Source organism: Oryx dammah, unplaced genomic scaffold (assembly GCF_014754425.2).
Source record: "Oryx dammah isolate SB20612 unplaced genomic scaffold, SCBI_Odam_1.1 HiC_scaffold_7, whole genome shotgun sequence".
In the NCBI taxonomy this organism is placed as follows: domain Eukaryota; kingdom Metazoa; phylum Chordata; class Mammalia; order Artiodactyla; family Bovidae; genus Oryx; species Oryx dammah.
The window spans coordinates 2,668,772-2,684,631 of record NW_024070191.1 but is presented as its reverse complement, the minus strand read 5'-3'; the positions used below and the strand labels follow the sequence as shown (position 1 = coordinate 2,684,631).

The window sequence follows — 15,860 nt, the reverse complement described above, 5'->3', positions numbered from 1 at the left end:
TCTCTGTCTCTCTGTCTCTGTCTCTCTCTGCCTCTCACCATCTCTCCGTCTCACCAACTCCATCTCTGTCTCTCAGGAGTCCAGATGATCTTCCACACCTTTCACTTGGAGAGTTCCCATGACTACCTGCTGATCACCGAGGACGGGAGCTTCTCGGAGCCGGTGGCCAGGCTCACGGGCTCGGTGCTGCCTCACACCATCAAGGCAGGTTTGTTCGGAAACTTCACAGCCCAGCTTCGGTTTATATCAGACTTTTCCATTTCCTATGAGGGCTTCAACATCACGTTTTCAGGTATGTCGGTGTCTTATCTTCTCGGGCAGTAATTGTACCATTGTGTGAGCGTGCACACGTGTGTGTCTGTGTGTGTTTACAGGTAAACAGCTGACCAGTGGGAAGATCTAGTTGGTGTGGAGGAGGAGATGAGACCAATGAACAGTTGCCTGGCAGCCCCAAGACACTGTTTGCTGCACACCAACTGTAAATTCTCATCCCCCCAAATTTGCTAATACCATTGCCGTCTCAGCCTCTTGTCATCAGTGCTACCAAAACCTCTGAGGACACTGCCCCTTCCTGGGGAATGTGCTCAGAGTTCACTGTGGTCTCATTGTTTGGATCCTGGCTTACAGGAGACCCAGTACTTGTGATGAGAGCCACCTTTAGGAGGAAAAAATGTGACCATGCACAATCGACGATGAGCTTCTTCTTGACCTTAATGCCATCGTTAAAGCAACAAAACCATACTCCAAAATTAAGAAACACGTTCACCTTTATTATAAAACGTAGATAATACTTTATGAGAGGTTTATGTAGTTTCAGCCATTGTCTATATGTGTTAGATTGCTAAGAAGAGTATTAATATATTTTTACAGGTGAGAAAAACCAGTACAGACAGTTCACTGGTCAAACATGTGGGGGATAATTTTAATCATGTAAGCAAACAGTGTTCGACAAGCATCAGGGTCAGATGGCCTGCTGGGTCTCAGACGCACCCCAGCTGGCAGAGGCAATCACTGCTGTGAGATGACTGACTGGTGTAAACAACTATATTAACTTCCATTTGTGTATCTGATGCTTTGGCAAATAAAGTTGTTTCCCACATCACGTTTCATTGCCCAGAGCTAAAGCAGTTTTCATTAGGTGGTCTCTGAGTCCTGTAATTACAAGTAGTTTCTTCTATTTTTATTCTTTCAGTTAATTCCCTAATAACTTTTGATGCAACTCATCAGATTCTTTGCTAAAATATCTGAATATTTATGTTATCTCCTGTTCTGAGGCTAAAACTCTTTGTAGAAGTATTTCCTTGTTCCTCCTTCACATCAAAACAGTTCCAGTCCAGTATCTTACACATAGTAGGAATTAGTTAAGTTGTCAATAAACACTTACTAAATATCACATGATCATTAAAATATATAAAATGAAATAGTGTCTTTTTTAGCTTTATTGAAGTATGATTTTCAAATTGAAATGTTGTTAAAAAAAAGACTTCTTAGGGATTTTAAGATGCTCTGAATCATTTTATACTCCCTGTAATTATGACCAATTGCCATTTATCTTAATCTGACTTTGTTGATTTTTCCTGTTATTTCACTGAATTAATGGAGCTTTCCAGACAGGCTCAGACTACTTGGTATCATCGAAATTTGCCACAATCAATGGTAATCATGAAATTGGCCACTTTCTATATCAAAGACTTAAATCTTCCTAATGCTAATACCTAAATCCGTCTCTCTGTGTGTTCTCCCGGGATGGATCTCAATTAGAATCACTGTGAGACTATCACTCCACTCTCTTCCTCCTTTCATCGTGATCCAAAATAGAATTTAAGCAGAATAATCCAAAGACAGAAATTGGCAGTGGTGCCAGTCTGTGGATCTGTGCTGTAGATGTTTCTCAGGCGTCTGTGCAACCTCTATCCGTTCTGCCTCTTAGTTCCATCACTCCCCACACACAGCTACAAGTGGCACAGCTACAGGAAGGCTTTTGACTCCAGGAGTCAGAGGGTGGGTGTAAAGTTGGCTGTCTCCTTCCATAAACTTCGTCAACAAAAAGCAAGGGAACAACAGGAACAGCAACACACACTTTCCTGTGTCTTTGTAGCTATTTCAGGCATTTTTTAATTTTAAGACCAAAGTGGCAACAGTTTGAGCATGTGTAACAATTCATTTGCACACAACCCACAGAACGCAGTCTAGAAGACTTGCACAAGGAGTCATGTTTGTCTATACTGTATCACACATGCACACTCAGAGAGTCAGGCTAAGAACAAAATACACTGAAACCAGGCGATAAACGATTGCCAGTGACACTAACACAATGGAGTTTATTTTTTCTGCCCAAAGAAGTAACAACTTTATTGTGCAAATGAAGTATTTGCCCATCTGAGGCTTTAAATATGTATTGGGTTGAATTAAATGATGCTACTTTTCCCCTTTCTGGGTCATATTAAAAATAAGTCAAATTAATGACCATATTTCCAGAGTGACCAGAGTAGTTTGACTATGTTAGAGATCCAGAATAGAGTTTTTACCTAAATGAAAAATAGGACAAAGACAATGTGGCAAGCGTGGCACTCACATGTTGACCAGTCAGTTGGGTGAGACAAGGGAAAAATGGGGAAAGAGATTTCTTCTTATGAGTTCAGGACACCAGTGATAAAACTTGTGGGTGATGGGAGTAGAAAACGTGGATTTAAATTGAGAAATACTGGGGGAATGATAGTTGAATTTACTATGTTTATTGAGAATACAGAATCCACAGTTAAGAGAGTTGGAAATCAGGAAGGGGAGGCAATTTGTTTCCAGAAGAACCAGCACACTTTCCCACCACCTTAGGAAAACCTGTCTTTTGTCTGCCCTTCATCACAATAATGCTCATTCTTCAACTGTCACTTTAACTTCTTTGAAACTCTTTCTATCATTCAAATCCCTGTTGGTGGTCACCATTTGATCCTATCTGACTAAGCACTGGGCATTAGACACTGAAGGAAAAGGCAAGAAGGAGAAAAATGGTCTGAAGGATGGACCTTGAGACCAATGACACCGCAGATACAACTGTACTGTTATAATTGAGGCTTGAAAGAATCAACACCATAGAATGAGACAAATACGAAGTGTTATTAGTACTGGTATTTTGTACATTTAATCCCCCAATGCAGCAAAACACCAGACATTAATCTTTTTTTTTTTCTCTTTCTTGATTACTAAATTAGCACCTTCTTCCTGAGTAGTTTGCAGAAATTTCCAGTAGTTTCCAGAACATTTGCTATTGCATTTCAATAAAACATGGCTTAAAATTGAAACATGGCAGGTTACAGTTTTGCTGTTCCATACTGAGGTGTATTTTAGGAGTGGAATTGGTTATGATAAATTTTCCACCAGCAAAACCCTGTGATGTTCCTTTTAGTTTCTGCTCCACTGGGTCTTGTTTATCCAAATCACCTTTAAGAAGAGGACAGTAACTGACTTCAGCAATTACATGTGTCACTAGAATAAGTCCATACTGTTAAAGTGACAGTTCTAAATGGATCAGGTTATTATAATGTTATACATCTATTTTTTAAAATATTTATTTATTTGCCTGCACTGGGTCCTAGTTGCAGCACGCAAACTCTTAGTTGCAGCGTGTGAGATCTAACTCCCTGACCAGGGATCGAGCCTGGGTGCCCTGCTTGTTGCAGCGTGTGAGATCTAACTCCCTGACCAGGGATTGAGCCTGGGTGCCCTGCTTTGGGAGCACAGCGTCTCCCACTGGACCATCAGGGACTTCCCTACATCTACTTTTTAAAATACTATAAGTAAGTAAGCAAGTGAAGTCGCTCAGTCGTGTCCGACTCTTTGCGACCCCATGGACTGCAGCCTACCAGGCTCCTCTGTCCATGGGATTTTTCCAGGCAAGAATACTGGAATGGGTTGCCATTTCCTTCTCCAGGGCATCTTCCTGATCCAGGGATTGAACCCAGGTCTCCCACATTGCAGGCAGATGTCTTAACCTCTGAGCCACCCGTTTCCTTCTCCAGGGGATCTTTCTGACCCAGGGATTGAACCCAGGTCTCCCACATTGCAGACAGATGCTTTAACCTCTGAGCCACCAGGGAAGCCCTTTTAAATACTATAAGTTATTCCATTTGTCATGTGAAAACCTATAGTACAAAGAACAACAATCCATGTGACAGTCACAGCAGTCTGGGAAAAAAAATATATGTCTAGTGGTTTACTTTTGAAGAAATAATAGCAGCTTTGGATTCTTGCCAAGTGATGTTTGAGTGTTTACACAGGTCCCCACATATGCTCTGTCCCTTCCTGTCTCAGAGTACGACCTAGAGCCATGCGATGACCCTGGCGTCCCTGCCTTCAGCAGAAGAATCGGCTTTCACTTCGGAGTCGGGGACGCACTGACCTTCTCCTGCTTCCCGGGTTACCGCTTAGAAGGTGCTACCAAGCTCACGTGCCTGGGTGGGGGCCGCCGTGTGTGGAGTGCACCTCTGCCAAGGTGTGTGGGTAGGTGGTCACACGCTTTCATTTCATTCATCCAGGGGACAGGGCGTGGTGCAGTCAGCGCGCAGGGCCCCTGGGCCAGGGAGGGGAGAGGGCCACCCGCTGGGACGGACAGAGACTCCACTTCCCAGGGCAGGGGAACGGGACCCCCTCTGGGCTGTGGGTACCTCAGTGACAAAGCCAGCCCCTTTCAGGTCTAAAGCCTCATGACTGAATGGGGGTGAAACTAAAGCCTGAGTCAAGTGTAGTAATGAGGAAGAAGATATATGTAAACATATACACTGTGTACCTGGGACAAAAGAAAAAGCTAGAAGGCAGGCTGTATCCCCACAACCTTTGACAATTCTGTGGCTGAAAAGCAGTGAGCCTCTCCTGGTGACAGTTCAAAGTGCTGGTTCTGTTTCCTTACACTCTGATTAGAGGATTGTGTGCACTCCTGCAAAGTGGGCATGCTAGCATTTCTAATGCCGGATTAGCTCGCTCCCTGTGTTCTCGAGGAATTCAAGCGGTCATTCTGTAGAGCTGTGTGAATCTTTATCTAGGTATCTGGAACGAGGCACTGTGCTGAGACTGTGGAATCAGGATGCCCATTCCGTGGGGTGTATTTGTTGTTAACCTGAGCCTGTGCTGCTGTGAGGAGTTCACCAGAGAATCGACCTGGTGCTCAGAGTTTAAACACGAAAGCTTGGCTGAAGGTCTGGCCAGTCTAGTCATTGGCTCTAGGGGCAGTGTCTTCTGCCTGCCCTCTGCAATGCTGCTCAGCATGAGAAGGGCTTGCAGTCTGTCCTGTAGAGCTGCCAAGCATGGCTAATGTCACAGCATTATAGCATTGTCTAGTTAGGACCCTCAGACCCCTTAACTGTGAGCCTTCTGAGTTCTTGAGAAGCCCCTGGTACCCTCCACACACCTCTTACCAGCTGATACTCTAGAGCCTGGTGGGCAAGTTGTGAAACTGAAATTTCATAACCCATAAAAATGCTGAATTGTTAACTTAATACACCATACTTTTTCCAAAGCACAGAATCTCTTTAATCATTTAGAAATATTATGTGATTCAAAAGTCAATACTGTCTTTTTGAGTTCCAATGTGGCATAGACAATAGGGTAGTGAGGACTTTAATATAAAAAATTAGACAAATGAACATGAAGTGTATCATCTCTGCTTCCTGCCAGGGTGCATATTTGACCTTTCTATGATCTGACTTTCTCCGAAAACAGTAGTCCTCACTTTTTTTTTTTTTTGGTTATGGATTTTATTTGAGAATTGGATGCCACGTTTTAAAGATGGCCTAAAGGAAAAAGGAATACTTTCTAAGAAAATAATTTTCGAGATGATCCTAGATGTTCCCAGAGTTGCCTAGAATCCATTTACCCCAAATTAGAAATTACTGAACAAGATAGTTAAAATCTGGAGGAAAAAACTCCCAACCCAATGAAGTTGAAGATTTATTCCCCATATGTAACATTGTCTATCAATTATAATATTCTATTTTCCTTTATTCTATTTTATCTAGATCCGTTCTTGTTATCTGGGTTTTTGCATCATTGCCTTAAATGTAAAATGAGGAGCAACTGGGGTTGAAATAATCGTTAATATTTCTAGACCAGCACAGCTCTGAACTCTTTGCATGTGTCAAATCCTTTCTACAGAAGGGAACACTAAGAACCTAAGACCTTTGCCCACCAGCACAATTAGCAAGATTCCAACACTAGGTCTATCCCAGCACTGAGACAGCTCAGTGGCTTGGGCTGAGGCTGTCCTATATTTTTCCTCTTGTGTTTTACCAGCTGATCTCCCAATTTCCTTCCAGCCCATCTGGCCACAAGAGACCTTTGAATAGCCATGTTATTGTTCAGTCGATAAGTCATGTCCAACTCGTGACTGCATGAAACGCTACCACATGCCAGGCCTCCCTGTCCTTCACTATCTCCTGGAGTTTGCTCAAAATCACATTCATGAGTCAATGATGCCATCTAACCATCTCATCCTCTGTCACCCCCTTCTTCTGCCCTCAATCTTTCCCAGCATCAGGGTCTTTTCCAATGATCTGGCTCTTTGCATCAGGTCAGCAAAGTTTTGGAGCTTTAGCTTCAGCATCAGTTCAGTTCAGTTCAGTTCAGTCACTCAGTCGTGTCTGACTCTTTGTGACCCCATGAACTATATAGCATGCCAGGCCTCGCTGTCCATCACCAACTCCCGGAGTTTACTCAAACTCATGCCCATTGAGTCAGTGATGCCATCCAACCATCTCATCCTCTGTCATCCCCTTCTCCTCCCACCTTCAATCTTTCCCAGCATCAGGGTCTTCTCCAATGAGGCAGTTCTTCACATCAGGTAACCAAAGTATTGGAGTTTCAGCTTCAACATCATTCCTTCCAATGAACCTTCAGGATTGATTTCCTTTAGGATTGACTGGTCTGATCTTGCTGTCCAAAGGGACTCTCAAGAATCTTCTCCAGCACCATGGTTTGAAAGCATCAGTTCTTTGGCACTTACCCTTCTTTATGGTCTAACTCTCACATCCATACATGATTACTGGAAAAACCATAGCTTGGACTATGCAAACTTCTGTCAGCAAAGTGATGTCTCTGGTTTTTAACATGCTGTCTAGTTTTGGCACAAAAAAATGCTTCCAAGCAGTAAGCATCTTTTAATTTCATGGCTTCAGTCATCATTTACAGTGATATTGGAGCCCAAGAAAATAAAGTCTGTCACTGTTTCTACCTTTTCTCCATCTATTTGCCATGAAGTAATGGGGCCAGATGCCATGATCTTTGTTCTTTGAATGTTGAGTTTTATGCCAGCTTTTTCATTCTCCTCTTTCACCTTCATCAAGAGGATCTTTAGTTCCTCTTCACATTTTGCCTTTAGAGTGGTATTATCTACATGTATGAGATTGTTGATATTTTTCCTGGCTATTGATTCCAGCTTGTGTTTCATCTACCCTAGCATTTCACTTGATATAGTCTGTGTATAAGTTAAATAAGCAGGGTGACGATACACAGCCTGATTGTACTCCTTTTCCAATTTTGAACCAGTCTGTTGTTCCATGTCCGGTTCTAACTATTGCTTCTTGTCCTGCCTGCATACAGGTTCCTCAGGAGGCAGGTAAGGTAGTCTGGTATTCCCATCTTTTTAAGAATTTTCCACAGTTTGTTGTGATCCACACAAAGGCTTTAGCATAGTCAGTGAGCAGATTTTTTTTTTTTTTAATCCCGTTGCTTTTTCTATGATCCAGCAAATGTGGGCAATTTGATCTCTGGTTTGTATGCCTTTTCTAAACCCAGTTTGTACGTCTGGAAGTTCTAAGTTCATGTACTGCTGAAGCCTGTCTTAAAGGCTTTTGAGCACTACCTTGCTAGCATATGAAATGAGTGCAATTGTACAGTGGTTGAACATTATCTGACAGTGCCTTTCTTTGGGATTGGAGTGAAAAGTGATGTTTTCCAGTCCACAGCCACTGCTAAGCTTTTAAAATTTGCTCACATACTGAGTGCAGCACTTTAACAACATCATCTTTTAGGACTTGAAATAACTCAGCTGGAATTCCATCACTTCCACTAACTTTGTTTGTAGTAACGCATCAGTTCAGCTCAGTTCAGTCGCTCAATCATGTCCAACTCTTTGCGACCCCATGAATCGCAGCACGCCAGGCCTCTCTGTCCATCACCATCTCCTGGAGTTCACTCAGACTTGCATCCATCGAGTCAGTGATGCCATCCAGCCATCTCATCCTCTGTCATCCCCTTCTCCTCCTGCCCCCAATCCCTCCCAGCATCAGTCTTTCCAATGAGTCAACTCTTCGCATGAGGTGGCCAAAGTACTGGAGCTTCTGCTTTAGCATCATTCCCTCCAAAGAAATCCCAGGGTTGATCTCCTTCAGAATGGACTGGTTGGATCTTGTTGCAGTCCAAGGGACTCTCAAGAGTCTTCTCCAACACCACAGTTCAAAAGCATCAAATCTTCGGTGCTCAGCCTTCTTCACAGTCCAACTCTCACATCCATACATGACCACAGGAAAAACCATAGCCTTGACTAGACGGACCTTAGTCAGCAAAGTAATGTCTCTGCTTTTGAATATGTTATCTAGGTTGGTCATAACTTTTCTTCCAAGGAGTAAGTGTCTTTTAATTTCATGGCTGCAATCACCATCTGCAGTGATTTTGGAGCCCAAAAAGATAAAGTCTGACACTGTTTCCACTGTTTCCCCATCTATTTCCCATGAAGTGATGGGACCAGATGCCATGATCTTCGTTTTCTGAATGTTGAGCTTTGTCTTCACATTCCATGTCTGATTTTAAGTGAGTGACCACACCATCTTGGTTATCCAGGTCATTGAGACCTTTTCTGTATAGTTCTGTGTTTCACTGCCACCTCTTCTTAATCTCTTCTGCCTCTGTTAGGTCCCTACCATTTCTGACCTCTACTGTGCCCTTCTTCACATGAAATGTTGCCTTGATAGCTACAGTTTTCTTGCACGGGTCTCTAGTCTTTCCCATTCTGTTGTTTTCCTCTACTTTCTTGTGTTTTCATTTAAAAAGGCTTGCTTATATCTCCTTGCTATTCTCTGAAAGTCTGCATTCAGTTGGGTATATCTTTCTCTTTCTCTTTTGCCTTTTGCATCTTCTCTTTTCTCAGCTATTTGTAAGGTCTCTTCAGACAACCATTTTGCCTTCTTACATTTCTTTTACTTTGGGATGGTTTTGGTCACTGTCTCCTGTATAGTGTTATGGACCTCCTTCCATAGTCCTTCAGGCACTCTGTCTACCGTATCTAATCCCTTGAATCTATTTGTCACCTCCACTGTATAATCATAAGGAATTTGATTTAGGTCATATTTGAATGAACCAATGGTTTTCCCTACTTTCTTCAATTTAAGCCTGAATTTTGAGCGATAAGAAGTTCATGATCTGAGCCACAGTCAGTCAGTTCCAGGCCTTGGTTTTGCTGACTGTATAGAACTTCTCCATCTTTGGCTGCAAAGAATAGAGTCCATCTGACTAACCATATTTCCAAGAGCAATAAAACCCAGCAGGTGACCCACGTGGCACCTGGGAGTTCTCCCCCTCCTTTCCCTCATTCTCCACATCTGAATAGTGGTAGTTCTCAAGATTCTGCTTCCCCCAGGGTTCCTCTCTGCCAAGCCTACAGAACCCTTCACCTTCATACCCTGAAGATGCCCCTGCCTCCAGGACTGCCCCCCGGGGGGCCACAGCCCCAGGGTGATCTGTCTGAATTCAGAGCCTCCCCAACCTGTCCATTAACAGAACTTGAGGCAGCCTCTGGGAGGGTCAGTGTTATTCACTGGCAGACCCTCCGACTTCCCACCCAGCTCACTTGTATACTTGAGCTTGGGCACACGCCTACACTCACGTACAGACACACTGTACAAGGCACAAAATTACCTGGTTCTCTTACCTGGGGGCCTCTCTCTTCACCGCTCCTTACTCACAGCGTGCACCCTCTTTTCTGCCAGACTGTCCCTCCCCATTTTGAATGCCCCCCCATGCGGCTCTCTCCACCCTGCTTACTCCCTGGCTAGAGAGGGACCCTCCAGGATCACTGTCTGAGCCAATAAGCTTGTCTTCTTATCTCTGTCTCCCCAGCTGGGCTGACCTTTCCTTTACAGTGGGGGCTGCCTTAGCCCAGATCCACCTCTGGGCCTTATTCAGTAAATGTTTGTCAAGCAATTGTTATTTCTCTCAGAGGTGCCTATCTTGATCTCACAGTTTGATACATTGGCACTCTGTGTCTATCTTTCTTCCTTCAAAATCATAGAAATAAGATTAGCCTATCCGTAGCCAAGAGCTGCAGATCCATTCTGAAAATCACACCTGGAGGAAGGCCAAGAGAATTATGAGCACGCTGCTTCACCTTTCCCTATTAAACACCTGGTTATAAACAGAACTTGGAGTGGACACCTGGGCTGAGAACTGCCCTGACCTGCACTCCTTATGTGAAGAAGTGTCCCTATGAGATGAGAGGCATTGTGGGCTTCAGTAGTGTTTAGGGGAGCAAGTCTTCAGCAACAGAATCTGAATCCAGATCAGTGTAAGTAGGCAGATTGCGTGCATTCTCAGTCATTCAATCGTATCTGACTCTTTGAGACCCTGTGGACTGTAGCCTGCCAGGCTCCTCTGGCCACGGGATTCTCCAGGCAAGGATCCTGGAGTGAGCTGCCATTTCAGTATATATTTTCACCTACTGTGTCACTATCAAATAGTAAATTAATATCCCTGATGAAGTATCTCTTAATATTGAATATTAATACTTACAGATAATATGGTTAATGCTCTGGGTGTGGACTTTCAGCTTCCAAAGCTGTGAGAAATACTGATTAATGTTGTCCTTTAAGCCTCTCGTCTCTTCTGTTACATCACCCAGAGCTGCAAGACAGCCTGCACAGGTTGATGCTTTTGTACAGAAGAATTAACTGAAAAATCAATTGACTCCTATTTTTTTCATTTACTGTTATAAGTTTAGTTCCATTACAAAACTCTAAATGACAATTCAACTTTAATTACAGTTTCAGGAGGTTCTTTATATATAAAAAAAAAGAACCAATGATTCACTTTACGGGAAATATATCTTTTCATCTTAAAGTCATTTTAAATGGATTATGGAAAGAACTTAAAATTGACACATTTAATTGCTCCGGGAATGGAGATTTGCAATGGATGTCTGAAATCAAGTTCAAAGAATTTCTTAAATTCTGATGACTTGTATTCTTTAAGTTTCTGAGCACCTGCTTTTTTACTGTTTGTCATATTTCACTCAGTTATCTCCTATGGGACAGTCTTGGGCTTTAGAGCACTTAGTCTTCTTTACACATTCCAGTTCTTTCATTTGAAAATCACATTGCATCTGTCTTTGTACACTAGGATATTCAATTGGAAATAAACTTAAGTCATTAGCCTGCCTCACAAACAGGATGCAGACGTTCCTGTACCATGGCAGGATATTTTGTGGAATGTTAAGATGCTCAATCATGACAGCCTCGTGTTCCTACTCTTTTGGAGTCATACATTCATATGTGTTCCTCGTGGGGTACTTAACATCTGTAAGCATAATTAATAACAAATAGTGTACTTTGACAATGTAGTGTGATTGTTACTAGACCACCTGAGGTTCAAATCCCAATTCTGTCAACCACCCAGCCTGCCCCCATGTGATCTTGAGCAGGTTAATTAATCTGCCTCAGTTTCCTCAGCTGTAAAATGAACTTAGCATTGATACTGACCTCTTAGAATTGTTTTCTTCATTTAATGATCTAATACTTATAAAAATGCATTCAGTTCAAGTGACAAATAGACCAAAAGAAGACTAGATTGCTGTACCTAGACAAGCAAAGGCTTATACTTTTTATCGACCCTTTTGTTGTTTGGTCGCTGAGTCATGTCCAACTCTTTGCAGCTCCTATGGACTGCAGCATACCAGTTCTTCTCTATATCCCGGAGTTTGCTCAGACTCACGTCCATTGAGTCAGTGATGCCATCCAACCACATCATCCTTTGTCTTACCCTTCTCCTCCTGCCTTCAGTCTTTCCCAGCATCATAAGTACTTATTTGATCTTCCAGTGTGTCCCTCTAGACTGGGAATTCTAAAATTTGTTAACATGTCCATTTTCACACTATGTTTCCTTTAGAATCTTTGGGTTCACTGTTTTCTTTTAGTGTGTGTCCTCTTTTCCAAACAGCTATCTATCAGGTCACCTCTGTGCTCCAGGCTCTCCAGGGATCCTGGTTCCATGAGCCCCAGACGCCCCCTGCCGTCTGGCCCAGTCTGTGTTTGCAGCCAGATCGCCTAAGTTCTCCCAAATGTTACCCTGCTTCAGTCATGCCCTCAAGGCCACTTGTGCTTCTTTTTTAACGTTTTCTCCATTTCCCATAAAACCTCCCTTTGTGTCCTTTTGGAGGGAAAGGTAAGGGCAAGGGAACCAAGTTCTCCTGTGTTTTCTCCCTGATTCTATTCCTGGCCCTTGTATGTGGGAACATCCTGAGATTCAAGGGCACAAATCATCTGGAGCTGATCCTGAATCTCTAGCTTTTTCCTTTCATCATCAGGCCAGGGAAGCCCCACTCCTGGTGCAGAGGAGGACTTCAGTTATTGTCAGAGAGAGACTGGGCAGTCAGAGATTTGTGATAATGAAGACGGGCATGCCTGGGACATCGCCAAAGCTGTGTGACCCTCAGGAGGCCCCTCCTTGAAGTGAACCCTGCCCCCCCTCGCTCCCATTATGTGCAGGCATTTTACTTATTTTCAGTTTCCAACTTGACCATTACTCTTCACACTCAGGCTTGTTTTGTTGGAATTTTAAAAATCGCTGTGCTTATCACATAGTGTGGCTGATAAGTTATTTCATGCAGAATCACATGGACCATTCTTGTCATGCAAGCATGCCCACACACACACATATGCAAACACACACATGCAAACTCAGGGCAATTTTATCTTGTTGTGGCTAATTTGGACACTTAGAGATTTAGGAGTTAGCCTAACATGCTCACTTTCGTTGGTGAGGAAATGGGTGCTGAGAGTCTAGGTGACTTTCTCTGGTGACTAGTCTAGGTGACTTTGGCAGAAAGTTGAGGGCTATATTTGTTTTCATTTTTACTCTGATTTAAATACTTTATGTAAATTTGGATCTAGAGGTGAACTACCCTCTCCTTTCATCAGAAAAAGGGGAAAAGAATGTATTTTCTGCCATCAAAGGGACTTCTGTCCCAAGACAGTCAGATGGGCTCAGGACTGTGACATGGCAGTGAGGACTTGGTGGTCCAGTCCATAGTGAAAATCCCATTTAAGTGCATCCAGGCTAAGGCCACAGAATGCCGACGGGGGGGACTATGTGGACATCACTGTGGAGTCGCACGTAGGGGTCGGCAGGGACGCTTCATGAGGCAGAGCTGGGGCTCAAAGAGGCAAGCACCCAGGGGTCAGTCAGAGTGCTCAGGCTTGTTTCACCCTAGAACTCTTTGCAGGATAGGAGGAAGAAGCAGTCTACTAAAAGAAACAAGAAAATCTTGAAAATGGGATGAATGGGGATATCTTTCCTGTCCAGTTGGTAAAACAGTGAAAAGAAGCTGTTAGTCTATAAAAGCAATATGTTAACAGCAGACATACATTGAGAGAGAAGAGGGCTGCCATGATTTTAAAGTTTTTATTTATTACAATCAGTAATTCCACTTTTGAATCCTCTTTCTTTTTTTAATGTCATTTATTTTAGCTGAATGTGGAGCAAGTGTCAAAGGAAATGAAGGAACGTTGCTATCTCCAAATTTCCCATCAAACTATGATAATAACCATGAGTGTATCTATCAAATTGAAACGGAAGCTGGCAAGGGGATCCATCTCAGAGCACGAAGCTTCCAGCTGTTTGAAGGAGATATTCTGAAGGTAAAAATAATTTTCTTTAATAATTTAATAATTTCTTTGCAAGGATTAAATAGGATCTTGATCCAGCTATATCATAGATATAGATATATACCTATATTAACATATCTTTATATATACACATTTTTCCCAATTTGCTTATACAACTGGTTTGAGATAGTGGTCTCTAGCATTATGTGTATTGGACTTTAAAATATCTCAGTCTGTAATCCTGGATCTGAAATGCATCTTAGGCATATTTTTTTAAGATTGTTAAATTTTAGTTTTCTTATACATAGAAATCATGCAATAGTACCTACCTTTTTTGTGATGTTTTGAGGATTAAATAATATAATACAGATACGTATTTGTAGCCTTGTGCCTAGCACACACTAGGAGTTGTATTAGTAAAAACTCACAGGATCCTCAGACCAACCCTTTCTGCAGTCCCTCTTGATTTGTAAATGTGGTCATGACAGAGCATCCTTCAGAGCTGGAAGGATCTTGCTGCGACAGTGAAGACAAACCTGACCACTGTCCTGGGACCACCAGGCCGGGTGGATGTGGAGAAGCCACGCCAGGAGGAGGCAGTCTCACGCACAAGGCTGAGTCGTGTTCACAGAGCTCTGGGGTGTCCGAGGCATGGGGCCAGCCACAACAGTCATTGCAGGAGGTGATTCTTAGCATCAGAGCCTCGGGGAGCTGCTCTGGGGTGGGGGTGGGGGGATTCAGACCTGCACACCACTCACATTCCAGATGGACTCAGGAAAATGGGCAGAGAAGTGGATCCAGGGCACCAGGTCTTACCTTGACCTGAAAATCTCAGCTCCACCTGCAAATGCCACCAAGCTCCTTCTGAAATTCTTCACATAGCTCCTGAAACTATGTCAGGAAACTGGGTCTAGGGCCTGAGTAGCCACTTGCAGCCCGAGCCTCAGGGAAAGAGAGTGGCTTTGAGCAACAAAGACCACACTGGCCACCATCTAGCCTATCCACAGCTGGTTCCAGGGGGACTGAGCACCTTGTCCATGATCACAGCTGGTTCACAACAAGGACCCATCTCATTCCCTTTCTAAAGTCCTAGGGTGCCCACTCACATGTTCTTCTGCACAGACAGACACAGCGTTCCATCTCAGGGCCAGTTAACTTGGCTCACTTGAAGCTGGGAGCATTGAGAAGCTATGCAAAGAGCCTCCTACGGGGGGACCCTAGTGCCCTGAAGGGTGCTCTCTGTCTGCATAGTGGATGGAGAAGATCGCTGGCAGAATCCACCATGTGCACAGGCCAAGAGAAGCTTCCAGACTCAAGTGCTCCCTTCCTCCAAGTCCACCCTTGACTACAGTTCTAGGTCATAATTTAGAAGACAGATTTTATTTTAGCTGTTCTTTCATTGTAATGGTCTTTCGAAAAAGCTCATGTTGGCAGTATGAGTCACTGTAATTAAGAAGTGATTTTCAGGTATAAACTAGAATATCCTTACTGATCTAGAAAAAGTTAAAGTTGAATCATACAAAACTATTTTCTTTGCTAACCTCCCACTCAAGATGTCAGCAAATTTGGGAAATACAGCAGTAGTCACAGGACTGGAAAACATCAGTTTTCACTCCAATCCCAAAGAAGGGCGATACCAGATAATGTTCAAACTCCCTTACAACTGCACTCATTTCACATGCTAGTAAGGCTATGCTCAAAATCCTTCAAGCTAGTCTTCAAAGTATGTGAATCAAGACCTTCCAGATGTACAAGCTGGAGTCAGAAAAGGCAGAGGAAGCAGAGATCAAACTGCCAACATCCACTGGATCAAAGAAAAAGCAAGGGAATTCCAAAAAACATCTACTTCTGCTTCATTGACTACACTAAAGCATTTGACTGTGTGGAGCACAACAAACTGAAAAGTTCTTAAAGAGATGGAAATATCAGACCACCTTACCTGTGACAGCTTACAGTGAATGGTGTCAGATTCCTGATCTCCAAAAAAGATTTAGCTTTAGG

The 15,860-nt window shown here is 43.1% G+C and overlaps 1 protein-coding gene across 1 annotated transcript in view; it reads left to right on the top strand.

Annotated features, from left to right (window-relative positions):
* The window catches only part of CSMD1 (CUB and Sushi multiple domains 1), a 2,078,553-nt gene that overhangs the window by 1,702,797 nt on the left and 359,896 nt on the right, over positions 1 to 15,860 (top strand). Inside the window, exons 20-22 of the mRNA XM_040243208.1 lie at positions 77 to 292; positions 4,309 to 4,497; positions 13,723 to 13,892. Coding sequence (XP_040099142.1) covers positions 77 to 292; positions 4,309 to 4,497; positions 13,723 to 13,892 — 575 coding nt within the window. The remainder of the gene's footprint in view (positions 1 to 76; positions 293 to 4,308; positions 4,498 to 13,722; positions 13,893 to 15,860) is intronic.